This window comes from Engystomops pustulosus, unplaced genomic scaffold, assembly GCF_040894005.1.
Source record: "Engystomops pustulosus unplaced genomic scaffold, aEngPut4.maternal MAT_SCAFFOLD_173, whole genome shotgun sequence".
Lineage (NCBI taxonomy): Eukaryota > Metazoa > Chordata > Amphibia > Anura > Leptodactylidae > Engystomops > Engystomops pustulosus.
The window spans coordinates 121,562-134,275 of NW_027285052.1; the positions used below are offsets into that span (position 1 = coordinate 121,562).

At 56.6% G+C, this 12,714-nt stretch overlaps 1 protein-coding gene across 1 annotated transcript; it reads left to right on the forward strand.

Annotated features, from left to right (window-relative positions):
* Positions 1 to 351: 351 nt before the first annotated feature.
* On the forward strand, positions 352 to 6,541 carry LOC140108719 (protein Njmu-R1-like). Its single transcript, XM_072131910.1, has 4 exons — positions 352 to 436; positions 509 to 645; positions 5,083 to 5,186; positions 5,263 to 6,541. Exons 1-4 carry the CDS (start codon positions 417 to 419, stop codon positions 5,485 to 5,487), a joined length of 486 nt encoding a protein of 161 aa, XP_071988011.1. The 5' UTR covers positions 352 to 416; the 3' UTR covers positions 5,488 to 6,541.
* The last annotated feature ends 6,173 nt before the right edge of the window (positions 6,542 to 12,714 follow it).

The following is a 12,714-nucleotide window of genomic DNA, read 5'->3' on the forward strand; positions in this document are numbered from 1 at the left end:
GCACGCGGTGAGACCCCAATACACCTGGGGGGCTACATGTGACACCTGTGCTGCAGGGGGTGAGACCCCAATACACCTGGGGGGCTGCTTGTGACACCTGTGCTGCAGGCGGTGAGACCCCAATACACCTGGGGGGCTGTAGTGACACCTGTGCTGCAGGCGGTGAGACCCCAATACACCTGGGGGGCTGTAGTGACACCTGTGCTGCAGGCGGTGAGACCCCAATACACCTGGGGGGCTACATGTGACACCTGTGCTGCAGGGGGTGAGACCCCAATACACCTGGGGGGCTGCTTGTGACACCTGTGCTGCAGGCGGTGAGACCCCAATACACCTGGGGGGCTGTAGTGACCCCGTGTGTTACCCCGCAGGCGCTGAGCTTTACTCCTGTGGAAGTCATTAACTCCAGTGAGCGGATGCAGAATGACGTCAGCAGGTGAGTGACCCCTCCCCCTGCTCGAGCCCCTCCCCCTGCACATCTGTGACTGCCCCTCCCCCTGTGCTGCAGGTTCCTGAGCTCGGCCGGGCTGCAGGGTCTGGTGCAGGAGGGCACCATGACCCCCCTGTGCATCGCAATGACCGAGCGCCAGCGCAGCGCTGTCACCCTGGACTGCAAGGACGGGCACCCGCAGCTGGAGGGCGCAGGTGAGACCCCACAAGTGTCTGCTCTCCTCCTCTATGATGGTCCCCCCTCCCCTGCTGACGCTCTCCTCCTCTATGATGGTCCCCCCTCCCCTGCTGACGCTCTCCTCCTCTATGATGGCCCCTCCCCTGCTGACGCTCTCCTCCTGTATGATGGGTCCCCCCTCCCCTGCTGACGCTCTCCTCCTGTATGATGGCCCCTCCCCTGCTGACGCTCTCCTCCTGTATGATGGGTCCCCCCTCCCCTGCTGACGCTCTCCTCCTGTATGATGGTCCCCCCTCCCCTGCTGATGCTCTCCTCCTGTATGATGGCCCCTCCCCCCTGCTGACGCTCTCCTCCTGTATGATGGGTCCCCCCCCTCCCCTGCTGACGCTCTCCTCCTCTATGATGGCCCCTCCCTGCTGACGCTCTCCTCCTGTATGATGGTCCCCCCTCCCCTGCTGACGCTCTCCTCCTGTATGATGGCCCCTCCCCTGCTGACGCTCTCCTCCTGTATGATGGTCCCCCCCTCCCCTGCTGACGCTCTCCTCCTGTATGATGGGTCCCCCCCCTCCCCTGCTGACGCTCTCCTCCTGTATGATGGGTCCTCCCTCCCCTGCTGACGCTCTCCTCCTGTATGATGGTCCCCCCTCCCCTGCTGACGCTCTCCTCCTGTATGATGGTCCCCCCCTCCCTGCTGACGCTCTCCTCCTGTATGATGGGTCCCCCCCCTCCCCTGCTGACGCTCTCCTCCTGTATGATGGGTCCCTCCCTCCCCTGCTGACGCTCTCCTCCTGTATGATGGCCCCTCCCCCCTGCTGACGCTCTCCTCCTGTATGATGGGTCCCCCCCTCCCCTGCTGACGCTCTCCTCCTGTATGATGGGTCCCCCTCCCCTGCTGACGCTCTCCTCTGATGGTCCCACCTCCCCTGCTGACGCTCTCCTCCTGTATGATGGGTCCTCCCTCCCCTGCTGACGCTCTCCTCCTGTATGATGGGTCCCCCCTCCCCTGCTGACGCTCTCCTCCTCAATGATGGGTCCTCCCTCCCCTGCTGACGCTCTCCTCCTCAATGATGGGTCCTCCCTCCCCTGCTGACGCTCTCCTCCTGTATGATGGCCCCTCCCTGCTGACGCTCTCCTCCTGTATGATGGCCCCTCCCCCCTGCTGACGCTCTCCTCCTGTATGATGGCCCCCTCCCCCTGCTGACGCTCTCCTCCTGTATGATGGTCCCCCCTCCCCTGCTGACGCTCTCCTCCTCTATGATGGGTCCTCCCTCCCCTGCTGACGCTCTCCTCCTGTATGATGGGTCCTCCCTCCCCTGCTGACGCTCTCCTCCTGTATGATGGGTCCCCCCTCCCCTGCTCCCCCCTCCCCTGCTGACGCTCTCCTCCTCTATGATGGCCCCTCCCTGCTGACGCTTCCTCCTGTATGATGGTCCCCCCCCTCCCCTGCTGACGCTCTCCTCCTGTATGATGGGTCCCCCCTCCCCTGCTGACGCTCTCCTCCTCTATGATGGGCCCCTCCCTGCTGACGCGCTCCTCCTGTATGATGGGTCCCCCCCTCCCCTGCTGACGCTCTCCTCCTCTATGATGGTCCCCCCTCCCCTGCTGACGCTCTCCTCCTCTATGATGGCCCCTCCCTGCTGACGCTCTCCTCCTGTATGATGGTCCCCCCCTCCCCTGCTGACGCTCTCCTCCTCTATGATGGTCCCCCCCCCTCCCCTGCTGACGCTCTCCTCCTCTATGATGGCCCCTCCCCTGCTGACGCTCTCCTCCTGTATGATGGGTCCCCCCTCCCCTGCTGACGCTCTCCTCCTGTATGATGGCCCCTCCCCTGCTGACGCTCTCCTCCTGTATGATGGCCCCCCTGCTGACGCTCTCCTCCTGTATGATGGCCCCTCCCAGCTGACGCTCTCCTCCTGTATGATGGTCCCCCCTGCTGACGCTCTCTCCCTGTATGATGGTCCCCGCCCCTTCCTCCCTGATGGTCCCCCTCCCCTGCTGACGCTCTCTCTGTATGATGGGTCCCCCCCTCCCCTGACGCTCTCCTCTGTAATGATGGGTCCCCCTCCCTGCTGACGCTCTCCTCCTCTATGATGGCCCCTCCCTGCTGACGCGCTCCTCCTGTATGATGGGTCCCCCCTCCCCTGCTGACGCTCTCCTCCTGTATGATGGTCCCCCCTCCCCTGCTGACGCTCTCCTCCTCTATGATGGTCCCCCCCCCCCTCCCCTGCTGACGCTCTCCTCCTCTATGTGGCCCCTCCCCTGCTGACGCTCTCCTCCTGTATGATGGGCCCCCCTCCCCTGCTGACGCTCTCCTCCTCTATGATGGTCCCCCCCCCCCCTCCCCTGCTGACGCTCTCCTCCTCTATGATGGCCCCTCCCCTGCTGACGCTCTCCTCCTGTATGATGGGTCCCCCCTCCCCTGCTGACGCTCTCCTCCTGTATGATGGGTCCCCCTCCCCTGCTGACGCTCTCCTCCTCTATGATGGTCCCCCCCCCCCTCCCCTGCTGACGCTCTCCTCCTCTATGATGGCCCCTCCCCTGCTGACGCTCTCCTCCTGTATGATGGGTCCCCCTCCCCTGCTGACGCTCTCCTCCTGTATGATGGTCCCCCCCCCTCCCCTGCTGACGCTCTCCTCCTCTGATGGTCCCCCCCCCCCTCCCCTGCTGACGCTCTCCTCCTCTATGATGGCCCCTCCCCTGCTGACGCTCTCCTCCTCTATGATGGCCCCTCCCCTGCTGACGCTCTCCTCCTGTATGATGGGTCCCCCTCCCCTGCTGACGCTCTCCTCCTGTATGATGGGTCCCCCCTCCCCTGCTGACGCTCTCCTCCTCTATGATGGTCCCCCCTCCCCTGCTGACGCTCTCCTCCTGTATGATGGCCCCTCCCCTGCTGACGCTCTCCTCCTGTATGATGGGTCCCCCCTCCCCTGCTGACGCTCTCCTCCTGTATGATGGCCCTCCCCTGCTGACGCTCTCCTCCTGTATGATGGTCCCCCTCCCCTGCTGACGCTCTCCTCCTGTATGATGGTCCCCCCTCCCCTGCTGACGCTCTCCTCCTGTATGATGGGTCCCCCCCTCCCTGCTGACGCTCTCCTCCTGTATGATGGGTCCCCCCTCCCCTGCTGACGCTCTCCTCCTGTTTGATGGGTCCCCCCTCCCCTGCTGACGCTCTCCTCCTGTATGATGGGTCCCCCCTCCCCTGCTGACGCTCTCCTCCTATATTTTGGATGGGTCCCCCCTCCCCTGCTGACGCTCTCCTCCTATATTTTGGATGGGTCCCCCCTCCCCTGCTGACGCTCTCCTCCTATATTTTGGATGGGTCCCCCCTCCCCTGCTGACGCTCTCCTCCTATATTTTGGATGGGTCCCCCCTCCCCTGCTGACGCTCTCCTCCTATATTTTGGATGGGTCCCCCCCTCCCCTGCTGACGCTCTCCTCCTATATTTGGATGGGTCCCCCCTCCCCTGCTGACGCTCTCCTCCTATATTTTGGATGGGTCCCCCATCCCCTGCTGACGCTCTCCTCCTATATTTTGGATGGGTCCTCCTCCCCTGCTGACGCTCTCCTCCTATATTTTGGATGGGTCCCCCTCCCCTGCTGACGCTCTCCTCCTATATTTTGGATGGGTCCCCCATCCCCTGCTGACGCTCTCCTCCTATATTTGGATGGGTCCCCCCTCCCCTGCTGACGCTCTCCTCCTATATTTTGGATGGGTCCCCCCCTCCCCTGCTGACGCTCTCCTCCTATATTTTGGATGGGTCCCTCCTCCCCTGCTGACGCTCTCCTCCTATATTTTGGATGGGTCCCCCTCCCCTGCTGACGCTCTCCTCCTATATTTTGGATGGGTCCCCCATCCCCTGCTGACGCTCTCCTCCTATATTTTGGATGGGTCCCCCCTCCCCTGCTGACGCTCTCCTCCTATATTTTGATGGGTCCCCCCCTCCCCTGCTGACGCTCTCCTCCTATATTTTGGATGGGTCCCCCCTCCCCTGCTGACGCTCTCCTCCTATATTTGGATGGGTCCCCCATCCCCTGCTGACGCTCTCCTCCTATATTTGGATGGGTCCCCCCTCCCCTGCTGACGCTCTCCTCCTATATTTTGGATGGGTCCCCCCTCCCCTGCTGACGCTCTCCTCCTATATTTTGGATGGGTCCCCCCTCCCCTGCTGACGCTCTCCTCCTATATTTTGGATGGGTCCCCCTCCCCTGCTGACGCTCTCCTCCTATATTTTGGATGGGTCCCCCCCTCCCCTGCTGACGCTCTCCTCCTATATTTTGGATGGGTCCCCCCTCCCCTGCTGACGCTCTCCTCCTATATTTTGGATGGGTCCCCCTCCCCTGCTGACGCTCTCCTCCTATATTTTGGATGGGTCCCCCCTCCCCTGCTGACGCTCTCCTCCTATATTTTGGATGGGTCCCCCCTCCCCTGCTGACGCTCTCCTCCTGTCTCTGCAGTCAGTAACCGCTTCTGTGAGGCCTGGATGCAGGTCTTTCTCAGCGCCTGTGATGCAGGGAACCCCTTCCTCTTCCGCCAGAAACTGGAGAACTTCAAGCTGAAGGTGAGAGGTGCGGCAGTGTGCAGCATGGAGGCGGCAGCGTGTGGTGTGTGACCCCGTCCTGCTGTCCCCCTCCCAGGTCATTCAGGACATGAACATCCTGAAGCGTCTGATCCGCCAGGCGGAGAGCAGCCATTACTCCCTCTTCCGCTGCTACAACTTCCTGAAGAACTGCGGGAACGGCGACCTCCTGCTGCGCATCGTGAAGGTGGAGCTGCCCGAGGCCCGCAGTGTGGTGGCCGTGCTGGAGGAGTGCCTGACCCCGCCCCCTGCACCACGCCCCGCCCATGACTGCGCCTCGTGAAGGTGGAGCTGCCCGAGGCCCGCAGTGTGGTGGGCGTGCTGGAGGAGTGCCTGACCCCGCCCCCTGCACCACGCCCCGCCCCGCCCATGACTACGCCTCGTGAAGGTGGAGCTGCCCGAGGCCCGCAGTGTGGTGGCCGTGCTGGAGGAGTGCCTGACCCCGCCCCCTGCACCACGCCCCGCCCATGACTGCGCCTCGTGAAGGTGGAGCTGCCCGAGGCCCGCAGTGTGGTGGCCGTGCTGGAGGAGTGCCTGACCCCGCCCCCTGCACCACGCCCCGCCCATGACTGCGCCTCGTGAAGGTGGAGCTGCCCGAGGCCCGCAGTGTAGTGGGCGTGCTGGAGGAGTGCCTGACCCCGCCCCCTGCACCACGCCCCGCCCCGCCCATGACTACGCCTCGTGAAGGTGGAGCTGCCCGAGGCCTGCAGTGTGGTGGGCGTGCTGGAGGAGTGCCTGACCCCGCCTCCTGCACCACGCCCCGCACATGACTGCGCCTCGTGAAGGTGGAGCTGCCCGAGGCCCGCAGTGTGGTGGGCGTGCTGGAGGAGTGCCTGACCCCGCCTCCTGCACCACGCCCCGCCCATGACTGCGCCTCGTGAAGGTGGAGCTGCCCGAGGCCCGCAGTGTGGTGGGTGTGCTGGAGGAGTGCCTGACCCCGCCTCCTGCACCACGCCCCGCCCATGACTGCGCCTCGTGAAGGTGGAGCTGCCCGAGGCCCGCAGTGTGGTGGACGTGCTGGAGGAGTGCCTGACCCCGCCTCCTGCACCACGCCCCGCCCATGACTGCGCCTCGTGAAGGTGGAGCTGCCCGAGGCCCCCATTGTTATCCTATTACATGTCCCTCTGACTGTTACGCCTGGCCGGGGGCTGTGCTGAAGGCACAGGAGGAATGACTACAACCCCCACCCTGTCCCCCTACTCAGACACTTTATTATCCAAACATTTCAGGGGTCACACGGGGCAGAACCGTGTGACCCCCAGTGTGTGCACTACAGGTGAGGTCATGTGAGTGTCCACACCGCGCTCCTAATGAAATAAACTACTGCGCTGCAGCAACCCAGCCCGGTGTTCATTCACTCTGACCTATCACACACACAGGGTATCACTCCCGTCATCTATCACACACACACAGTGCATCACTCCCATCATCTATCACACACACACAGTGCATCACTCCCATCATCTATCACACACACACAGTGCATCACTCCCATCATCTATCACACACACACAGTGCATCACTCCCATCATCTATCACACACACACAGTGCATCACTCCCATCATCTATCACACACACACACAGTGCATCACTCCCATCATCTATCACACACACACACAGTGCATCACTCCCATCATCTATCACACACACACACAGTGCATCACTCCCATCATCTATCACACACACACACAGTGCATCACTCCCGTCATCTATCACACACACACACAGTGCATCACTCCCGTCATCTATCACACACACACACACAGTGCATCACTCCCGTCATCTATCACACACACAGTGCATCACTCCCATCATCTATCACACACACACACAGTGCATCACTCCCATCATCTATCACACACACACACAGTGCATCACTCCCATCATCTATCACACACACACACAGTGCATCACTCCCATCATCTATCACACACACAGTGCATCACTCCCATCATCTATCACACACACACACACAGTGCATCACTCCCATCATCTATCACACACACAGTGCATCACTCCCATCATCTATCACACACACAGTGCATCACTCCCATCATCTATCACACACACACACACAGTGCATCACTCCCATCATCTATCACACACACACACACAGTGCATCACTCCCATCATCTATCACACACACAGTGCATCACTCCCATCATCTATCACACACACAGTGCATCACTCCCATCATCTATCACACACACAGTGCATCACTCCCATCATCTATCACACACACAGTGCATCACTCCCATCATCTATCACACACACAGTGCATCACTCCCATCATCTATCACACACACAGTGCATCACTCCCATCATCTATCACACACACACACAGTGCATCACTCCCATCATCTATCACACACACACACAGTGCATCACTCCCATCATCTATCACACACACACAGTGCATCACTCCCATCATCTATCACACACACAGTGCATCACTCCCATCATCTATCACACACACAGTGCATCACTCCCATCATCTATCACACACACACAGTGCATCACTCCCATCATCTATCACACACACACAGTGCATCACTCCCATCATCTATCACACACACACAGTGCATCACTCCCATCATCTATCACACACACAGTGCATCACTCCCATCATCTATCACACACACACACAGTGCATCACTCCCATCATCTATCACACACACACACACACACACAGCGCATCACTCCCATCATCTATCACACACACACACACACACACAGCGCATCACTCCCATCATCTATCACACACACACACACACACACACAGCGCATCACTCCCATCATCTATCACACACACACACAGCGCATCACTCCCATCATCTATCACACACACACACACAGTGCATCACTCCCGTCATCTATCACACACACACAGCGCATCACTCCCATCATCTATCACACACACACACACACACAGCGCATCACTCCCGTCATCTATCACACACACACACAGTGCATCACTCCCATCATCTATCACACACACACACAGCGCATCACTCCCATCATCTATCACACACACACACAGGGCATCACTCCCGTCATCTATCACACACACAGTGCATCACTCCCATCATCTATCACACACACACACAGTGCATCACTCCCATCATCTATCACACACACACACAGTGCATCACTCCCATCATCTATCACACACACACACAGCGCATCACTCCCATCATCTATCACACACACACACAGTGCATCACTCCCATCATCTATCACACACACACACAGTGCATCACTCCCATCATCTATCACACACACACACAGTGCATCACTCCCATCATCTATCACACACACACACACACAGCGCATCACTCCCATCATCTATCACACACACACACAGGGCATCACTCCCATCATCTATCACACACACACACAGTGCATCACTCCCATCATCTATCACACACACACACAGCGCATCACTCCCGTCATCTATCACACACACACACAGTGCATCACTCCCATCATCTATCACACACACACACACAGTGCATCACTCCCGTCATCTATCACACACACACACACAGTGCATCACTCCCGTCATCTATCACACACACACACACAGCGCATCACTCCCATCATCTATCACACACACACACACAGCGCATCACTCCCATCATCTATCACACACACACACACACACACACACACAGCGCATCACTCCCATCATCTATCACACACACACACACACAGTGCATCACTCCCGTCATCTATCACACACACACAGCGCATCACTCCCATCATCTATCACACACACAGTGCATCACTCCCATCATCTATCACACACACACACACAGTGCATCACTCCCATCATCTATCACACACACACACACAGTGCATCACTCCCATCATCTATCACACACACACACAGCGCATCACTCCCATCATCTATCACACACACACACAGCGCATCACTCCCATCATCTATCACACACACACACAGTGCATCACTCCCATCATCTATCACACACACACACACAGTGCATCACTCCCATCATCTATCACACACACACACACAGTGCATCACTCCCATCATCTATCACACACACACACACACACAGTGCATCACTCCCATCATCTATCTCACACACACACACAGTGCATCACTCCCATCATCTATCACACACACACACAGTGCATCACTCCCATCATCTATCACACACACACACAGCGCATCACTCCCGTCATCTATCACACACACACACAGCGCATCACTCCCGTCATCTATCACACACACACACACACACACAGTGCATCACTCCCATCATCTATCACACACACACACACACACAGTGCATCACTCCCATCATCTATCACACACACACACACAGCGCATCACTCCCATCATCTATCACACACACACACACACACACAGCGCATCACTCCCATCATCTATCACACACACACACACAGGGTATCACTCCCATCATCTATCACACACACACACACACACAGGGTATCACTCCCATCATCTATCACACACACACACACACACACAGTGCATCACTCCCATCATCTATCACACACACACACACAGGGTATCACTCCCATCATCTATCACACACACACAGCGCATCACTCCCATCATCTATCACACACACACACAGTGCATCACTCCCGTCATCTATCACACACACACACACAGTGCATCACTCCCGTCATCTATCACACACACACACAGCGCATCACTCCCATCATCTATCACACACACACAGCGCATCACTCCCATCATCTATCACACACACACACAGCGCATCACTCCCGTCATCTATCACACACACACACACAGTGCATCACTCCCGTCATCTATCACACACACACACAGTGCATCACTCCCGTCATCTATCACACACACACACAGTGCATCACTCCCATCATCTATCACACACACACACACACACACACAGCGCATCACTCCCGTCATCTATCACACACACACACACACACAGTGCATCACTCCCGTCATCTATCACACACACACACAGTGCATCACTCCCATCATCTATCACACACACACACAGCGCATCACTCCCATCATCTATCACACACACACACAGCGCATCACTCCCATCATCTATCACACACACACACACAGGGTATCACTCCCATCATCTATCACACACACACAGTGCATCACTCCCATCATCTATCACACACACACACACACAGTGCATCACTCCCGTCATCTATCACACACACACACACAGCGCATCACTCCCATCATCTATCACACACACACACACAGCGCATCACTCCCATCATCTATCACACACACACACACACACACACACACACACAGCGCATCACTCCCATCATCTATCACACACACACACAGTGCATCACTCCCATCATCTATCACACACACACACACACACAGTGCATCACTCCCGTCATCTATCACACACACACACACACACAGTGCATCACTCCCATCATCTATCACACACACAGCGCATCACTCCCGTCATCTATCACACACACACACACACACAGCGCATCACTCCCATCATCTATCACACACACACACACAGCGCATCACTCCCATCATCTATCACACACACACACACACACACAGTGCATCACTCCCATCATCTATCACACACACACACACACACACAGTGCATCACTCCCGTCATCTATCACACACACACACACACACACAGTGCATCACTCCCATCATCTATCACACACACACACACAGTGCATCACTCCCATCATCTATCACACACACACACAGCGCATCACTCCCGTCATCTATCACACACACACACAGTGCATCACTCCCATCATCTATCACACACACACACAGTGCATCACTCCCATCATCTATCACACACACACACACACACACACAGTGCATCACTCCCGTCATCTATCACACACACACACAGCGCATCACTCCCATCATCTATCACACACACACACAGTGCATCACTCCCATCATCTATCACACACACAGTGCATCACTCCCATCATCTATCACACACACACACAGTGCATCACTCCCGTCATCTATCACACACACACACAGTGCATCACTCCCATCATCTATCACACACACACACAGCGCATCACTCCCGTCATCTATCACACACACACACAGTGCATCACTCCCATCATCTATCACACACACAGTGCATCACTCCCGTCATCTATCACACACACACACAGCGCATCACTCCCATCATCTATCACACACACAGTGCATCACTCCGGTCATCTATCACACACACACACAGTGCATCACTCCCATCATCTATCACACACACACACACAGCGCATCACTCCCATCATCTATCACACACACACACACACACACAGTGCATCACTCCCATCATCTATCACACACACACACAGTGCATCACTCCCATCATCTATCACACACACACACAGTGCATCACTCCCATCATCTATCACACACACACACACAGCGCATCACTCCCATCATCTATCACACACACACACACACACACAGTGCATCACTCCCGTCATCTATCACACACACACACACAGTGCATCACTCCCATCATCTATCACACACACACACAGTGCATCACTCCCATCATCTATCACACACACACACACACACACAGTGCATCACTCCCATCATCTATCACACACACACACACAGTGCATCACTCCCATCATCTATCACACACACACACAGTGCATCACTCCCATCATCTATCACACACACACACAGCGCATCACTCCCATCATCTATCACACACACAGTGCATCACTCCCATCATCTATCACACACACACACAGCGCATCACTCCCATCATCTATCACACACACAGTGCATCACTCCCATCATCTATCACACACACACACAGCGCATCACTCCCATCATCTATCACACACACACACAGCGCATCACTCCCATCATCTATCACACACACACACACACACACACAGCGCATCACTCCCATCATCTATCACACACACACACACACAGCGCATCACTCCCATCATCTATCACACACACACACACAGTGCATCACTCCCATCATCTATCACACACACAGTGCATCACTCCCGTCATCTATCACACACACACACAGCGCATCACTCCCATCATCTATCACACACACACACAGTGCATCACTCCCATCATCTATCACACACACACACACAGCGCATCACTCCCATCATCTATCACACACACACACACACAGTGCATCACTCCCATCATCTATCACACACACACACACACACAGCGCATCACTCCCATCATATATCACACACACACAGCGCATCACTCCCGTCATCTATCACACACACACACACAGTGCATCACTCCCATCATCTATCACACACACACACAGTGCATCACTCCCATCATCTATCACACACACACACACAGTGCATCACTCCCATCATCTATCACACACACACAGCGCATCACTCCCATCATCTATCACACACACACACAGCGCATCACTCCCATCATCTATCACACACACACACAGCGCATCACTCCCA